Source organism: Protomyctophum parallelum, assembly GCF_964188405.1.
Source record: "Protomyctophum parallelum genome assembly, chromosome: 2".
Classification (NCBI taxonomy): domain Eukaryota; kingdom Metazoa; phylum Chordata; class Actinopteri; order Myctophiformes; family Myctophidae; genus Protomyctophum; species Protomyctophum parallelum.
Genome location: NC_139699.1, coordinates 29,990,950 through 30,010,344, shown reverse-complemented (window position 1 = coordinate 30,010,344; position 19,395 = coordinate 29,990,950). Strand labels below are relative to the sequence as shown.

General features: G+C 40.2%; 2 protein-coding genes across 3 annotated transcripts in view; one reads left to right on the top strand and one right to left on the bottom strand.

Moving 5' to 3' along the window:
* Positions 1–9,075, top strand: part of cdkl5 (cyclin dependent kinase like 5) — a 41,679-nt gene extending 32,604 nt beyond the window's left edge. Inside the window, exons 16-20 of the mRNA XM_083758947.1 lie at positions 4,428–4,572; positions 4,988–5,096; positions 5,631–5,795; positions 7,160–7,408; positions 7,614–9,075. Coding sequence (XP_083615073.1) covers positions 4,428–4,572; positions 4,988–5,096; positions 5,631–5,795; positions 7,160–7,408; positions 7,614–8,027 — 1,082 coding nt within the window. The 3' untranslated portion in view covers positions 8,028–9,075. The remainder of the gene's footprint in view (positions 1–4,427; positions 4,573–4,987; positions 5,097–5,630; positions 5,796–7,159; positions 7,409–7,613) is intronic.
* A 3,414-nt stretch (positions 9,076–12,489) lies between these two features.
* rs1a (retinoschisin 1a) lies at positions 12,490–19,395 on the bottom strand. 2 transcript variants are annotated; one of them, XM_083791741.1, is made up of 6 exons: positions 19,325–19,395; positions 18,338–18,363; positions 17,730–17,856; positions 14,366–14,507; positions 13,680–13,875; positions 12,490–12,928 (listed from the first exon to the last, which is right to left on the bottom strand). In XM_083791741.1, exons 1-6 carry the CDS (start codon positions 19,374–19,376, stop codon positions 12,773–12,775), a joined length of 699 nt encoding a protein of 232 aa, XP_083647867.1. In that variant the 5' UTR covers positions 19,377–19,395; the 3' UTR covers positions 12,490–12,772. The 2 variants fall into 2 exon arrangements, with proteins under 2 accessions (XP_083647867.1, XP_083647866.1); XM_083791740.1 differs by having other exon boundaries at positions 18,311–18,363; positions 19,325–19,389.

Here is a 19,395-nt window from a genome sequence, read left to right as displayed (position 1 = left end):
CGTGCGTGTGTATGTGGATGTGGTGCTGCTGGTTAAAATGGCTCCTGACTTAATATGCATGATATGAATCAAGATATTGATCCCGACAGTAATTTCTTTCTGAATTTAAATAACAACTGCTGTTACTACTCAGAGGACCAGTTTAAAAAAGAAATAAAGCTAGATCACTGCATATCAATCATACACTTTAATAGCAGGAGTCTATACGCTAACTTTACAAGTATTAAGGAATACCTGAGACAATTCAGCACACCATTCAATGTAATTGCAATTTCTGAAACATGGCTTAGCCTGGAGAGGGGGGTGGATTTTGAGATGGAGGGCTACGATTTCAATTTTGTTAATAGAATAAACGGGGATAGAGGGGGGACAGCTCTTTATGTAGACAGTAGACTTAAATATAAGATTGTAGACAGCATGACTACTGCTATTGATGATGTATGTGAATGTGTCACCGTAGAGATCTGCATGGAAAAAAGAAAAAACATCACAATCAGCTGCATTTATAGAGCTCCTGATAACAATGTCGAAACCTTCAATAACCTCATGGAAGGGATGTTCGCAAAGATTGAGCAGAAGGTCGCTTATATTTGTGGGGATTTTAATCTTGACCTTTTGAACCCTAATAACAATAGATTAATTGATGAATTTAAGGCTGTAATGTATAGCATGAGTTTATATCCTATCATAACGAAGCCAACCAGAATCACATCTAATTCTGCAACCTTAATTGACAATATATTTACTAACAATATGGAGAATAATATAGTGAGCGGCATACTTATAAATGACATCAGTGACCATCTGCCGGTCTTTGCGATCTATGACTGTAATTACAACTTTGTTAAAAATGATCATACAACAACGTCATACAGGAGACTGAGGACAGAGGAAGCTCTTAATGCATTCAAGAGAGATTTAACATCTCAAGACTGGAAAAATATTTTGGAAGCTGAAGAGGTTGATATAGCATATGACAAGTTCCTAGAAATATTCCTATTATTATATGATAAAAACTGTCCATTACTCGAATATAAAAAAAATAATAATACTGTTGACAAGCCATGGATGACAAGGGGACTGGCCAATGCCTGTAAAAAAAAGAATAAACTATATAGAGACTTTATGAAACATAGAACCATTGACAAAGAAACTAAATATAAAATATATAAAAATAAATTAGTGGATATTATTAGGAGAGGTAAGAAAGAATATTTTAATAAACTATTTGACAAAAATAAAAATAACATCAAAGGTACATGGGAAATATTAAACACTATTATCAGGAACAGAACTAACTCTAATTATACAGACCAATTTATTGATAATGACAGGACAATCAATAATATGCATGAGGTGGTAGATGAATTCAATAAATTCTTTGTGAGTGTGGGTCCTGACTTGGCAGCGGAAATAACTCCACCCCCTCCGGGGGGTGGTGTTGATCAACTGTCAGATGAAAGGAACCCTGCCACAATTTTTTTACAAAGTACCAACAAAGAAGAAATACTTGACATTGTTCACAAGTTAAACAATAAAACTTCTACTGATGTCGATGGTATTGATATGTTAGTTCTAAAAAATGTTATTAGTGCTGTGGCTGACCCCTTAACATACATCTGTAATTTATCACTTAAGACAGGCTTCTTCCCCAGTCAAATGAAAACAGCTAAGGTGATCCCAATACACAAAGCTGGTGATAAACATCTCTTCACAAATTACCGGCCTATCTCCCTTCTGTCACAGTTCTCAAAAATCCTGGAAAAAATATTCTCTATAAGGTTAGACAGTTTTATAGATAAACATAATTTATTAATGGATAGCCAATATGGATTTAGATCTGGACGGTCAACAACAATGGCATTGATGGAGTTAACCGAAGAATTGACTTCATCAATTGACAATAACAAATATGCACTAGGTATTTTTATAGACTTAAAAAAGGCATTTGACACAATAAACCATGAAATATTATTACATAAACTGGAACGATATGGGATTAGAGGGGTAGGGTTTAATTGGATTAAAAGCTACATCACAAACAGACAACAGTATGTTCAGATGGGCGAATATAAGTCAAGCAGCTCACCCATCACCTGTGGGGTACCGCAGGGCTCTATTTTAGGTCCTAAACTATTTATATTATATATTAATGACATTTGCAGAGTTTCAAACATTCTACAGTATGTTGTTTTTGCCGACGACACCAACATCTTTTGTGCTGGGGAGAACCTCCAACAACTATTGGAGGTTGTCTCTACAGAACTAGAGAAACTGAAAATGTGGTTTGACACTAATAAATTATCACTCAATCTGAAAAAAACTAAATTCATGATCTTTGGAAATAAAAAAATACATTCTAACACATTAGTTGAATTAAAGATTAATAATGTAAAATTGGAAAGAGTTTATGAGAACACCTTTTTAGGAGTAATAATTGACCACAAATTCACTTGGAAACCCCATATAAAGTATATCCGGTCCAAAATAGCAAGAAGTGTTGGGGTTCTTGGCAAAGCAAGGTATTTATTAAATTATAAGTCACTACTCACATTATATAATACGCTAATATTACCATATCTATCCTATTGTGTGGAGGTCTGGGGAAATAATTACAAAGGAAACCTCCAGCCACTTGTCATCATACAAAAGAGAGCCATAAGATTAGTGCATAAGGTAGGGTATTATGATCATACTAATGAACTGTTTTTAAGGTCAAATACATTGAAGTTTATTGATTTAGTTGAACATAAAACAGCTCTTATTATGTATAAAGTAAGAAATAGACTAATTCCTAAAACTATCCTGTCATACTTCAAGGATAGGGAAGGGGGGTATGAGTTAAGAGGATACTTAAATTTCCAACAACCCAGTGCCAATACCACTCGGAAGAGTATGTGTATCTCTGTCCGAGGGGTTAAGATCTGGAATGCCCTACCAGAGGAAGTCAAACACAGTAGTAACTTTTCAAAATTTAAAAAATTGCTCAAGCGAATCCTTTTGGACAAATACAGCATACTATAGGGAAATTATGTATATGTTGACGTTATTGTATGATCAACTGATACTTCTTTCTTTCTTATTTTCCTTCTTTCTTTCTTTAAGTAATTAGTACTGTAATTATTAATAATTAATTAACTAATATTATTGTATATATGGTAACATAAAAAAAAAATGTGTGAACCAAATGACATTACTCAGCAACAACATAAATGATAATGATCATTGGCAACGAGGGTATCGTGAATAGGGATAAAAAAAAAACAACAATTATAATGTGTAATCTAACGGTTATGTAATGCTATCTCTACGGTGACACGGGGGGGGGGTTTGGTGTAGGGTGAAATTTTCGTTAATGTAATGAGTATTACGATTCTGTAAGTAGGATAGGCATCTATAAGCTTTTAGCTTCTGCCTACTCCTTTTGATCATCTTCATGTTTTTTCGGTTTTTTGTTCTGTTTTCTGTTTACATTCATTTTCTTTAAATATTGTATTTGAAACTGAAGGATGATCAAATAAACTAAACTAAACTATCAGTGTCCACATTGAAGATCGACAAAGTTATGTAGCCTAAGCATGGCATCAAACACACACAGTCACACACACAGCTTTGTCAGAGCCCACAGAGAGAGCGGAGAGAGAGATCTCCGCCTCTGAGGTGCTGAAAGACGGGATATAGGCTAATTAAGGATAATCTTAGTCTAGACTAATTTGTAATTATAAGGAGGTGAGCCTACCTGCGGTAATGCCAGCTAGCGTTAGCTATTCATTCATAATCATCTCATCTCTGTTAAGCATTATGTTATACTTTAGCTTTATTATTATGCTATTTTTGAAAAATCGTGAAAAAGTGGGGCAAATCTTTGAATATATATTCTTTCAGAACAAACGTTTTTAACTCAAATCTTTGCTCTTGGGCGGTTGCTGGAACAACATAATTTCAGATGGGGGTCGGCGGCTAATTACATACATTTTTAGGAGTCCTTGACATGACATTTTTGAGAATGACTGACATAGAAACATACTGTAGGGTTTTTCAGAATATTGTCTATTTAGAAGACTTTTTTTTTTAGAATCGGCCTCTTGTCTAAATGGGTTAATAACATAACTTTCCTGAGGGGTCAGTGAGCGTGTCAGTTCATGCCGCACTATGAGCTTATATATCTGCTATTTTCACATGCCCCTGGCACAAATAATTTTGAGCGAAGGTGTGGTCTCTTACTAGTGAAGCAAACATTTTTAACTCAAATCTTTGTTTCTGGAGGGCCCTGGCACAAATGGGCCTGCTATCATTTTGGGGGTCCTTGAACAGTTCTATAGTTGATGACATATTTTATATCAATATTGTCCTTGCTTGGTGTCAATGGCCCATAATACTATTTGACTATTTGATTTGATTCCATCTTTCCTTCTGCTTTCTTACAGTCCCTTCCCCCAGACCAGATAACTCCTCTTCTTTCCACGATGGCGTTGGTCAGGGTAGAGGGCCAGTCATGCCAGTTTTACCAGTTGTCCCAGGAGACCCAGGCGTCATGGGAAACATCTCCAAGCGTCAGACTGCCTTTGACTGGTGAGGTCTCAGTTTCTGCCTAATAAAAATAAAGCCATTATATATCAATGAATTAATTAACCACTTAAGCGTTATTTTATACTTCATCGCACAATGTTGACGCAAAAACAACGGATTAAACTTTTTTCAGCCTGTAATGACATGCCCCAAATAGGGATAGATGATTAATTGATGATTCTATTCGATTATCGATTAATTTTCAGGATTCAAATTCAAAAGTAGCAGATGTACAAGCTTAAAAACGTGCCGCTTCACCCCGCGTTTCAAAGTTGTAGATCTGCTACTTTTAGTAGCAGTGTGATCGAGTAGCATAGGGCGTTCATTTGCATCAGAACTACACAAAAAGTTAAAATATGGAGATAAGAGGTTTCTGTCCAACAACAACAACGATATGCTGTGCTCATTGAATGTGCAGGAGCGCGGCGGAGGCCATGGTCATGAGTCCTCCAGAGCCCCCCAAGGAGAAGGAGAAACAGGGCTTCTTCAGAGGCATCAAGAAGAAGAAGAAAAAGAAGACTCAGATGGTAAGAAAGAGGGCGACGGGTCATTTAAAATGCTGTCCATTATTCAAATAATGTGGAAAGAAAACTGTTTGTTATTCTCATAAACAATGCATATTGGTGTTTGAACGAATAAATCTGCCCCACCCCCAACATTCTGTTGAGCAGTTGTGTGATGTCAGGAGTGGAAGAATTTCAACATGGTAAACTCAACTCACCTAAACTACATAAATACAAGGATACTTACATCTATATAGTAGAGATGCTTCCAGAGCATCTAGTTTTGAATGTGAGACATTTGCAATGTTCCTTTATTGGCCAATATTGTACTTAAACTTGAAGTACTGGCATTACACTGTGTACCGGCTACCTGTAGGGTCACCTTTTCAAAACGTCTCAATTTAAGTCATTTTCATATAATTATATGCACAATAAACTGAAGTTGTTGTTTAGATATAGACTAGCATGTAAATAATTATGAGAAGTTGTCCCTTATCTGTCGCCCCTACCTTTAAAACTTGTGTTGAGAGTGTTGGCTATGCATCTTGTGTTCTACAGACAGACATGGAGGACGGAAGGAGTCCGGGCATCAGGAAAAGCCTTTTCCCTCTCTTTAGCTCTAAGAATAGCTTAAAGCACAACTCGGCTGTCAAAGTCCTACCTGTAGTGGCCTCGCCCATGGTACAACAGCACCAGCCTACCACACCCTACCCTGCCTCTCCAGTAATCTAACCTGCACCCTGCCGCTGCATGTTATACCTATACCTACTACATACATACAAAAACACACTCGCCATAATTACCTGGGTTGAAATCCTCTCAAGCGGTTTGGAATCGACTTATGTATGGGCTTTCATTGCACGGCCCAGGATGAAACCATCTGAACTGAAAGGATTTCAATGAATGCATCTAACACGGTCCGAAGCAGCACGTTCACGTTGTATGCGCATCCATATTGTCTTGCTACGTTGTATGTCCAATGCAATCACATTGCATTCATACTGCACTGTAAGACACAATGTATGCTCTGTGTGAGGCAAATGCTTCCTTTCATGTGTTTATACTCATCGTCATTACCAAAGCATTCCTTTTTTTTTCTTCTTTTATTCAAAACTTTGACACAAACACAATACAATACAATACAATATATGCGTGTGACATCATCATCATACCCGGAAATTATGCGGGAACGCCTATACTGAGTGGCAAAAAAACGACTTTCTGGCTGATCTGATTACATTCAACGACGTTAAACAACGTTAAACTCACTTTGCCACTCGATTTGTCACTTTCTACATGCGTATACCCTCTATACAATACAATGCTTTGATAAAAACACACACAGAGACTATAAATCACACACACATCGTACATAAAATAATGTACTGTACATAAACTCATACGCATACCTGTAGAAACTTAATTTATGTGAGTAAGCAGACTACGCACACTCACATACCTACAAATGTAGCTGTTTTATGTTTATTTCCTGCATGTGTGTAAATGTGTGAAAAGCAAAAACATCTAGGGAATTTGTTGCCCTTGTGATATCATCACTAATGGCCATTCCCAGCTTGTTTGTGCAGTGCTGCCCGAGGAGTGCATGGAGAACCTCACCCGGACCTGTGCCCGGTTCTGACACTGCCTGTTGGTGTTTGTATTGTAATAATGTTTGTATTGTATAATAATCAGTGCCTCTCAAACTGTTTCATGTCCAGGACCCCCCAAATTCATGTATTTGGCCACGGACTCCCATCTGAAAGTATTTTGTGCCAGGGATCCCAATACAAGATTTGTGTTTTTAAAATGTTTCAATAATATTTTCATTACATTTCTTTTTCGATATTTTCTTTCCAGGATTTGTTTTGAAAATGGCAAATCTACAATTATGAATGGGTAATGTTTGGGTGTGTGGGTAATAATAAAAATGTGTGGGTTAAAGTGGCTAAACTGAATTTGATCAGTTGATGACTTTGAGAACCACTGTTCGAGAGGCACCACATAGAAAATCAAGGTCAGATATGAATAATCTATCAATACCTCACATTGGCTAACAATATCCTGCTCATTCTTTGTGTGGATGGCAGATTCCTAGCAATGGGCAAGACCACATGTCCCTGCAAAGGGCGTCCAAATCCTCCTCCCATCACAGCAGCCGTCGGAAAAACCGTGAACGGTCCCGAGACAGAGACCGAGAACAGAGCCGGGACCGGGACCGAGAGAGGGAGCGGGAGAGAGAGAGGGAACGGGAGAGAGAGAGGGAGAGAGACAGGGGTAGGGAGAGAGAGAGAATCAGTGACTGGCCACCGGAGAAGCCAGTCGACTCACACTCTCAGGTGTGTGTGTGTGTTCTACAAAACTTGTATTTGTACATGCAGTCTTAATTTGCTAATTTTTCATTGTTGCTTGCCAAACATATATATATTTTTTTTTACAGTATACTTTATCATGTGATGAAGTAGCTATATTAGGACTAGTTGTACCACTTTTCTGTGTAGTCTCTCTCATCGCCATTTGATGTGTATATCTCTCTCCTGCCAGAGTCAGCCTCTGAAGTCTCTTCGCCGACTGCTCCATCTCTCCCCGTCTTCGTCCAGCCAACCCCAGCCTCCCCCGCCTCCTCCCCCAGATTTGCGCTTCCAGCCCCCCGTCCCGAACGCCCCACCGCCATCCTCCTCAAAAGGGGGGTATTCCGACGGAAGGGTGCATGCCGAAGGTAGGGGGCACAGCGGGGTGAGCAACTCTGCGCAGGTCAAGAGTCGTAAGGCCAGCTACCCACCGCTCCCAGGACAGATCGAGTCCAGCTGGCATGTGTCTGCCTTACAGCGGGTGGAGGGCGGGCAGTACACCCCCGAACAGCTGGGCATCAAACCAGGACAGAACGGACCGACCTTCACCCGCGCCTCTCGTTCCCGGATGCCAAACCTCAATGACCTGAAGGAGACTGCGCTGTAAAACATTGAACCACACAACCTCTAATCCGCCCCAGCCCCCAATCCCTGGAGACATCTTTTAGATTAGTGGTTCTCACACTTGTTTCAGTTTGATATGTTTTGGGGTTTTTTTATCTCTGGGAACCCAATATACACTGTAACATCCTCAGTGTTTATTCAACTCTGAGAGCTTACAAAATGAACACTCAGAGTTACAAAACAGCAAGTGTCCAATTGTACCCCCTGTGGTCCCCGGACCAGACGCTGCGAAACAGTGTTTTCGATGCAGACGTAATACACAGCGGACGGTACATGTTTACAGTAGAGACTTATAGGACATGTACTAGCTGTGAACGTGATATGTCCAGAAATGTACTGTAGGTTTCTGTTGCCGCTGACGTCTCTGAAATCATTTACGGGCAAGACACAGACCAGTATCTTTTAACGATCAGCCAAGGCACAGACAATAACAGATTGAGGCATTTCCAGTGTGATGTAATTCATACGTTACTGTGCTTAGTACATTAGGGCTGTGTCTGGTGTCCTTAGTCTCCTCCGTCCTAGCTCCTCTATCCTCACTCCTACAAGGTTATGTAAAGGAGGAAAGGACTGTCGTGCAACTGTCCATCTACACATGTGTGAATATTTTTCTGTGACTCAAATAATGATTACACGCGAGTGGATTACTGGTTTTACAGGTTCAGTTTGTGTGCTCAAATCAAATCTACCTGCTCTGGAATTTGGCAGCGTATCATAATTATCATCTCTGTCACGTGGAAAGTCGTCCAAAACTGTTACTCTTGGACCGTTGTGGACTATCAAAAGGAGCAGATCTACTACTTTTGATGCTTTTGTGTGACCCTGTAGTATGATAAAATAGGGCGCTAATTTACAACAACAAAAAAAACACACAAACAGAATATGGAGATAAGACGTTTCTGGCTGCCCGACAGCAATGATACTGTATACCAGTGATTTTAAACCTTTGCATCTCAAGGTCCATTATTTATTTACCATTTGAGCCACAGACTTCTATTTGATGAGATTCAGTCTCACTCGTTGGAATTTTGTCCCCAATACCATACTGTATTGATGTTGTACCCTAGGAGAGAGAACAGGCAAATGTTGATCAAAATAACAATTATTTCTCTAATTGTGTAGACTTCTTGTAAATTAAGTGATGCAGATGTTTAACAATAATTAAACTCTTGAGAGTGTAAAATGAAACCAAATTTGGTTTCATTTTACACTCCCAACAGGTAAAGCAAGGGTCCATTTGGTTACCAACTCTCCATCATCATGGAACCCCTCAAGGACCACTGGTTGAAAACCACACTGCTGTATACTGAATATGCCCTTTCCTCCTTTACATAACCTTGTAGGAGTGAGGATAGAGGAGCCATAAGAGGAGCACAATAAGGACCTGAGATAAGGTACTATCTCCTGCTTCCAGGAAACAGCCCTCCATCTGCACAGGCAGACACTGGCCGTCTGGCCTCTTGGCTGCCATGTCTGGCTCACGAGTGTCCAATAATGACTCGTGTTTTTTCAAGTACTGATATTTGATAATAACAAAAATAATTTATATTGATATTATTTATTAAATATGTATTTGTTTTAAATTCAAGGATATAAGCTATAAATGACACAGTATGTAGGATATATGGGAATATAAAAAAGGTATAATAGAATTATTGTGTAATTGCAAGAGCTTTAGTTTCGACACAAAAAGAAATGTATAGATATTTAGGTGTTGCTAAATCAGTGTGTCACAAGGATTATCTGACTGAGTTGTCTCTTGTTCATCGCAATTTAATGTTCCTATAACAGCTTACGGTTACATATGGTCTTTTTTTGGTTTTTGTTTTATTACGACATGAGACCTATTGAAAAGCATTATTTCCACAAACCTGTAACTATTTGTTAATTGCTCATCTGAAAGTCAGTCCTTATCCACGCATAGCCCATCTGATAGCCTCTCATTCTGTTGTACACAACATAGATTCATCCATAACAACATAGATTCATCCATATGTCTCCAGAATAACACTGTCAATGTCAGGGTTTTGTGCCAAAGGATTGTTTGTGTAGAGTGCTTCATAGTACAACATAGTAGAGGTTAATCTGATTAACTGATCTAATTGATTATATACATAATACAGACAAAGGACAGATATAGATGAGTTTGAAAGCAATAATGCCGACACTAATTATGGTTTATGGATACCATTAGCCAATCAATGGTTAACTGAATTGTTTCAAAATGGTGGCTAGTTTTGACTGGTGTGGATAATTAAGAAAATTGTCTACATACTTAACAGTAATTGAGATATGGCTGTGCAATACCTTTTCATTTTGATTTGTTCTTGAACACAACCTATTGGTCAGCTAAAAAACTACAGGATCTGCATTTCATTATTTGGACATAAAAGTGTTATTGAGATCACTTTCCCACTGACCTGAAGCCTTACAGTGGATCAGTTGTTCTCATACCTTTTCATTTCAAGGACCCCCGTAATTCGTTCCATTTGTACACTCAGAGTAACATACCTGTAAAAAGGGTCCATTTGGAACCCCCTCATGGAACCCTGAGGGTCCCACGTGGACCCCACTTTGAGTGTGTCTGACCCAGTGCTACAGATGGAGAAGTAGGTTTCACTGCAAAACTTACTGAGTGGTAATTTAAACCTAAAATTGAAAAATAAAAACGGAAATTTACCGGATGTCAATTTCAGAGATAAATTAATATTTCAGAATTGACTGCTTTATAGTGTGCCACACGTATGCAGTGAATGAAATGGAGATGTTTGGTCTGCATTCAAAGACATGAATGTGTTTCCTCAAGCTTCATTTGTTTTGTGTCTAAGGTCACATTCTCATCTAATACTTCGGTAGACTCGATGCGAATGGGGCGGAGAAGTTGGGATTCTTGCATATTTAATTTGCTGCGGTTTGCCTTCACACTGGCTGTGTCAAGCGCAGCAAGGAAACGCAGCAGGGAATTTGATCAATGTGTTCAAATTCAATTCATAAACTATAGCCTACACAGTGAAATCTATGGTGTTAAAATTATACTCATAACGTGCATGTTTCGTGCCGTCAGGGACTGGACCTCTCTCTCTCTCTCTCCCCCTCTCCACGCACTGTTCCTTTGGGCATAGAGGCAGACAGAAAAAGTCCCTGGCCTAAGTCCCCACTCCCCACACAGTAACAGCACTCCATGTTTACGGCACGCATAGACATACAGACAAAATATTCTGTAGGCTACACTGCAGTGTTTTTATGTTTCCTTAAGCAATTGATTAATGTACTCGTCCTCATTTCGACCATGGGCTTCGGTCTTCTCATTCGACCACGTCTATCAACGGTAACGGGACATCTTTGCGCTGCGTAAAATATGCCTTCTCCGTCTCCAACTGTGTTTAGCTCCTCACCCGCCACATCGTTTGCTTTGTTTCCTTTATTTGCTGCGGATTGCATTCACACGTGCACAGAATCGTAATCCAGTGCGATTGGAAACGAAGTGAAACCCCCGTTTTTGGTCGGAGTAGAATGCGGTTCTTTGCATTAGGATTCGAATGATGCTTCACACCTGCCAAACGAAGCGCACTTTCCGACAATGTGCAGCAGGATTTGTTTTAACCGCAGTAAAGCTTTCTGGTGTGAAGGTCACCTTCGTTTTTCACTCAGATGTTCCCCAGGCCACTTCCCCAGGCCACTGACAGAGTGTAAATAGTGTATCAGAAGAACTGACCATTCTACCTTAAAATGACAGAGTATAATAATAAAAGCCAACTGTACATTTTTGAACTGCTCCCATGGTCATTTAACCTCTAACAGGAATATAGTAGAATGTCCAATCTGCTAGAGCTAGTTACTTGGTGGGTGGGTGAGTGAGTGAGTGAGAGAGAGAGAGAGAGAGAGAGACTGGTTGCTTGCTTGGTTAGTTTGTTCAGATTGCATAACATCTACAAATCATACAAAATGTTGGTTAAACAATTGAGGATAAAACACAATACATTCCAGGACTTATTTCCATTGTCCTCACGAATGGATACGGTGAGTAAAAACACACGACAGACTCGACAGTGTTACAGTCTGGCTTTATTTACACTCCAAACTAGGGCTGGGTGATATGACATGACTTTTGTGTCGATTACAGTTAATGAACATTGACGATTAAAATAAAAATAAAATACAGTGACAATGTGATGTGACGCATTGTGAGCTTGTAGATTGGCTATTTGTGTATGCCACCATTGTACAATGAAGTATAATACAGGCTTACGTTTAGACTAATCAATTTAGTCGATTAGATTTCAATGTCATGAATTCATTGTTGATATACAAGAAATAGAAAATAGCAAAACCTGATTAACCTACACGAGCAAGGTTAATTCAGTTATTGGTTCTAAATATGGGTTTCAATATATTTTCAGTCAACCACTGTACCCCAGCATCCCTATTCTGGGGGGGAACATTCACCTAAATAGCATATCTACAAGCTCACAGCTGTCAGCTGACCTTGTAGATCTTCTATTTTCGGCACATTTTATGCAGATCGGGGGGGGGGGGAAGTGCACCAATAAGTGAAACTCAGGTCCATTTTACGAAGTGTAGATGGTCTAAGTACTCAATTGCCAAGCCCTACTTAAAACACAATCTTCTGGTTCAGGGCTTGCAATGAAGGCTCAGGTGTAGGTCTGGGATGGACAGGGCCGGCAGGGGGATATAGGTTCAGGTGTAGGTTTGGGATGGACAGAGTATTCAGGTGGCGCATTTGCTCATGCAGAGTAGGAGCTCCATGCGCAGGGCGATGCGTGTGTGCCACCCCAGTGGAAGGATACGGATGTACTTCGCCACAATGGGCGGGCGCAAGAGGTTCTGCACAGACGAAGTGCGGTCTGAGTTGCCATAAAAGACCTGCATGGGTAGAGAAAAAGAGAACAGGGATAGGACATCTTTTAGGTCAGTGGTTCGCAGACGGGGGATTTTGTTTCTTCAAAATGAAATGGGACACTACAGTATAAGACTTTCACCAAGTATTGTCAGTGTGATACAATTCCTGAGACTAAATCAGAATTTGCTGTCAAGATTAACACTGGGCACAATATCCACTGTGACTGATGAATTAATCTATCTATCGTGCATTGCCAAGGTTTCAAGAGCCAAATATCCGTAACCGGATGTTACAATGACAAAATGCTGTGTGTGGTGTCTTGACCGGTTGTTGTTCTCTCGGTCGTTTTCACCAGAAACGACATGCATTGTGCAGATTTGGAGATACAGGCCATTGAAAGCAGCACATAGAGTGCAAGTGGATCTTCAAAATGGCTGTGGCCACTGTCCCACTTTGACTGTTATGCTAACGAGCGGCAGCTAACGATTCGATCGGATTAAAACATGGATTAAAGAATATAAACCCTGGAAAACCTAGCCTATGGTTCTGGCAGGCTATAGACGATTAATTTAATCCTACAAATCTATAGACTATGATAACTAGCGGCAATTAAGTAAGGAAGTAAGGAAGCATAAACAATATACATATAAAGACATTATTATTCTACCCTTCTGAAAAATCAACACAAACTAAAACATACAGTATGTGACAAATGTCATACTGAAAAAGTTTCTTGAGTGTGTGCGCTAGTTTTTTTCTCCCGTACACACTGACCCTGTTGTTTCCAGTCTGGTCCTTATAGTAGACCCAGTTGAGGCGTTCATCTGTGCGGTACTGAACACTGTACTTGGTGATCCATTCATCTGCATCACAGCGGCCCTGTGTCATGATACCTGACACAATCAGCACCTCCAGCAGGTCGATCTGCACCCACTGGCTGTTGTCCTGGAACTTTGACAGCCATGCACACCTGGACACAAAGCAACAACGGTTGACTTCAGTCGCTTAGCAAGCATTCACGTTAAGTTAACCACCACATGTAATTGCAATGACAACATATGGTTCCCGAAAAGTGTGACTTTGACACCTGTTTCACAGTGCAATTGATGTCAAAAATCCTTTAGATATGTTTGCCATTTGAAGTATATAAGGCTTAAGTGTTTAATACTTAAAATACATATAACAATAAAACAACAAATACTTTGGTCAAAAAAGTGCATAAATTGGTGCATACATTGGATTTCAGAAGAAAAGATGCAGGTGCAGGCAACAGGGTTTTTATTTGTTTTGTTTTTGTTGGAAAGTAATATCCCCTTTCCCTTGTAGGACAGACGCAAATATTTGATAGTTAGGAACCAAATGTTACAAACCCTTAAAGGTCTGTACTCTGAGAGTGTACAAATGGAAGGGGTCCATTTGCTTACATTTATACACTTTCAGAGTTGTGGGGTCATACTTACCCAAATCCCTGGCTGTTGAGTCTGGCTTTACTAGGGACCCAAGAGGAGAACCAGCCAGTGTATTGGTCCAGGTTGGAACAGGTCACCTGACTTGGACTCACAGAACCGGACTCAAAGCCCAGTGTTTTGTGATATGGACACTCTGGAGGCAAATCAGAGAGGTTCATTTAAATTAGGACAGAAAAATACTACAGTATAATATAATTCTCTGTAATGTCAAGTAACAACAGTACATTACAAACAGTACTCTCCAAATTCTTTCTTTCCATTTTCCCCTTTCTTACTCCTGTATGCCTCCATGCACACACGCACGCACGCAGGCACACGCACACACGCAGGCACACGCACGCACGCACGCGCACAGAAGCACCCACACCATTCAGTGTGACCCATATCCAACCCTAAAAGCATGCAGTTTAATTCTCCACAGTCAGAGATCAGTGGTGTCCATTATGGCATCAAGCAGACAGATGGTCAGGTTCTGTCATCACACAGCATTAGCCAACTGCTCTGCCAACCTGTCACCCAACCATTTACTCTCTCACTTCCCAGAGTGCACGTAAGCTGTCTGCTTCCCCAGCCAATAGTAATAATAATAATATAAACACAAAATTATATATTTCCTTTTACCAATATAATTAAATAAGAATAAATAAATCATAATAAATAAAATATATAAGTAATAGTAAAAGTCTGTCTACAATAGTAGACAAAATATATTTTTGGAAACCTCATATTTCCAAAACTGTCAGAATTCAAATTCAAACAAAGGTATCAAACGTATGATCAGGTAGGGCATTCATTTACCAAACACAAAATAAATAAGGAGATAAGAGGCATATGCCCGACAGCAAATATTTTGTGTCTCAAACACAAACTTACATACTGTAAAAGTACATCATGAATTAGAAAAGCCAATCTATAAGCTCACAGCGCGTAACAAATTAGCAATGCCATACGTCGTAGCCGCGTCATTCGAAACCTTGCGCTGTGATTGGCCAGTAGCCACTTTACAATTGTAGCCTAGTAGATCTAATACCATTTCTGAAATTATTTTGAAAACATGCTCTGTTTAACTTTTTTTCATTTGAAATCATTATTTCTTTTTGGGAAAAATATATACATATTTACTCACGAGTCACAAGCAATGTGTCCGCAACCCAGAAATGGGTCCCGAACCACCATTTGGAAACAGTGTAACGAGACCATCTGGAGCATGCATTTCCTGCTGCTCTTTTGTTTACTATATGTGCTTGCCTAGAGCTTATCTGATGCAAGGTCATATCCTGACTAATCTCAGCATTACAACGTGTTAAGCATCACGCTCTGGTCCAGTCAGAAGCTACAGCACGTGTGTGCATAACAGGAATAAAAAATAAATATACTGCACTTAAGTCTTGACAGTCGTTTGCCGTGTTAGTGTTAGGTGGTAAGATGAGTGCGCCGCGTGCATTTTCAGAGAATGTTTCAGATCAGTCAATCTATCGTGTTCCAGCTTGAATCAACGTAGTATACTTTAAGTTCCTAATTATTCGATAACACAAAACAAAATTTCAAGGTTTTAACGAGAAAACATCTTAAAACAGCATTTCCTTTTCTTCTTTTTTTACATAATATTTTTTATATTAATGTTTATCAAAGTGTTTGGCCAATTTGTTGAGGGCCCACTTCCTCACGGGCATCCCACATGCTGGGAAAGCCAGCAGGACTATAGTAAGGTGTATTAGGGGAGACTGTGGCTCAAGAGGTAGAGCAGGTCGTCCAATGATCCATGGGTCGGCGGTTCGAATCCCGGCTCCTCCTGTCTACATGTCGAAGTGTCCTTGGGCAAGACACTGAACCCCAAATTGCTCCCGATGTGCTGGTTGGTACCTTGCATGGCTTCCGCCGCAATCGGTGTATGAATGTGTGTGTGAATGGGTGAATGTAATGCACAATCTATGTAAAGCGCTTTGGATAAAGGCGCTATATAAATGCACCATTTACCATTTACCATTAGAGCTGGCAGGTTGCACTGAGCCACACAGGGACTGTCACTTGCTCCATCACATCCTGTTTGCAGCTTTTTTTTGGTTGTTAGTGTGAGGGGGACGCTCCCTCTATCCTGAGCCCTGTAATCTCAGCATCATGTTCTAAGAATACGATTATCTGCCGCGCTGCTAGACTGACAACGCACGCACACACGCGCGCACACACGCGCACACGCACGCACGCACGCAGGCACACACGCACGCACGCACAAATAATCAATTCTAAGAATGATTATCTACCATTAGCCTGACCTAAACTGACACACACAGACACACACACACGATGAGAAAACCCTATAGGCTTGGAGCACACTACATGGAAAGGTGGATAGTCCGTCGTTACAAAAAAAAAGAATTAAGCCCTATCACCTGTAGATCAGATAATGTATTAATTTCACTGTTTAATTATTTTGAAAAATGTTTAACATTTGATACCAACCTTTAATTTGTTTTATCAAAAACGGGATATTTACTAGCTACCCATAGAAATGGGTCCGTGATAGAAAAAGTGAGGCATTAGAGCTGATCATTGGAGCAGCACTACATTGGGCTTAGAGGAGACTCAAAGGAGCGTAATGTCCTGTGGCGTCACATCTGTGGTCCAATTGCACACGCACACACGCGCGCGCGCACGCACGCATACACACGGAAACCAGTAAGTCGCCTAAGGGCAAGAAGCGAGGTCGTGTGCACGCATCCGCCTGGGTGCCCAGGCGGTGCTGGGCAAGCACTGGCGCTTTGGAATGGGGGGTCAGATCAACATATCCGCCTGGGTTACAGCAGACTGCTGGGCGAGCACTGGTGCTTTGGAATGGGGGGTCAGATCTTAATTTTCGGGCCTGTTTGAGAACTCTAGTTTTCGACAGCTGCCGGGCGCGGCTGCACTAATAACTTTGGGGCAGGCCCGTCTAGAGTTTGAATGGACAGGTATCAGTCAAAAGGGAGACATCGAAGAGGAAGGATGGATGGGGAAGGACCAACATTTGGAATGTCAGAACAGGTCAGCTCCATATATGGAGATCTAAGGGTTTGAGGTTTGAGGTCAGATGTAGAGTTGCTGGCCAATATTTCTGACATCAGGATCCCCTGATGATCCCTGATGATGTCATGTGCCCAACCAACAAACTGACGGGAAATGCACGATTCCATAGTTAACCGCGCGACCTTTGGTCGCAAATTAACACTGATTTGACTGTGACGCTAGAGGGACAGTGAACGAGTAGACAGCCTGTCTAAAGAGAGCAGTGGAACCATGTTGTTTCCTGGCATGCACTAGAGGGACAGTGAACGAGTAGACAGCCTGTCTAAAGAGAGCAGTGGAACCATGTTGTTACCTGGCATGCAGTCTATGCCCCGCACCATGGAGGAGCCCGTTGCCGACGCCATGGACGGGAATTCAGTGGGCGATTGTCCTTCATCACAGTCACACTTGCAGCTCCTGCTAGTCCACACCTCAGACAACTGAGACAAACACGCACACGCAAACACACGCATGTGCGTGCGCACACGCGCACACACACACACACACACACACACACACACACACACACACACACACACACACACACACACACACACACACACACACACACACACACACATTTTGTACGTCTCTAAATGTTTTCATGAATAATTGAACAAGGTGGACCCTCTTGTAAACAAGTGTACAACATGCTTTATTGGGTCGTCCACTCACAGTTAACAGTCTTTGTATTGAGTTGTGCTTGAAATGCACTGTAATTCTGCAAACTGTTAATAAATATTTCAATTAATCAATCAATCACACACACACACACACACACACACACACACACACACACACACACACACACACACACACACACACACACACACACACACACACACACACACACACACACACACACACACACACATAATAAGTCTATTCACTAACATCTCCTGATGGTAGGTCTCCACCTACCTCTTGAGCCTGAATGCTGAACAGCACTGTACAAACATCACAGAGAGAAGGAATACACTATTAGTGTACAGTAATGTCAAAGGAGACAAAAGGTATGTCTCACCCTGCCAATGCCTAACAGAATAATATATTACATAGGATACGGTATTTCTTTGTAAGTTTTCACTGAAATGAAACTGTAGCTCCATACAGCACATAATGTTATACACGAGAACACATTTAATACATACATGAAAAACATGATGTCAAGAGCAGCGATGTTTTTTATTGCATATCTGACATGTCTGACCTTTATGTCATGTATAGGCCTATCGTCTGTCGGGTGGAAACCTCATTATGTTCAAAACTGATACTTTCAGGATTCTAATTCAAAAATAGTACATTGACAAGCTCAAAATGTGTCGCTTCGCGCAGTGTTTCAAGCTTATATTTGTATTGTAGAACTGCAATGTTTTATCATTTTGTGTGATGCTCGGCAACAACAATATAATATCCAGATTATAATTGTAAAAGTATATTACTCAATAAAACAGCATAAAGACATTGGAAAAGACAGAATCCAACAGTAATGCTAGAGACCCAACAGTTAATTGAACTACTCTATAAAATCACTTATAAACAATAATCGGTAATCGACTTTAATAAAATATATTATATATATATTTAGGAGAAAATAATTAAAATTTAACTTTTTTCTTTCGCTTTAATTTTTTCCCTTTCAAAACAGTGAAAATAAAAGCTCACATGTGTCAAATAGTGATGTTGCGTTGTGAGCTTGTATATCTGCCATTTTCAACAAAACAGAGATCAAGTGGCTAATCACACTAATAAAAAGTATTAAAAAAATAATATATAAAGAAAAGATCTGATCAAAATTTGGTCGATATATAAAAACTGTAAAACGGAGAAAAACGAATTAATTGAAAAGGTAATGGAGGAAATAATTGCTAAGAAGATAATGGCTATAGTTGCAGATTGGCTGCCTACCGTTAGCAGCCAGCAGTACAGCTAGAAGGATCCCTGGCATATGGAGAGGCATCTTTCACTCAGCTTCACCC

Coding starts and splice junctions, on each gene's coding strand:
- rs1a (XM_083791740.1), bottom strand. CDS start 19,376: ATGCCTCTCCATATGCCAGGGATCCTTCTAGCTGTACTGCTGGCTGCT. Junction 18,364..19,324: donor TGTACTGCTGGCTGCTAACG/GTAGGCAGCCAA, acceptor ATGTTTGTACAG/TGCTGTTCAGCATTCAGGCT. Junction 13,876..14,365: donor CTCAACAGCCAGGGATTTGG/GTAAGTATGACC, acceptor CTTTGTGTCCAG/GTGTGCATGGCTGTCAAAGT.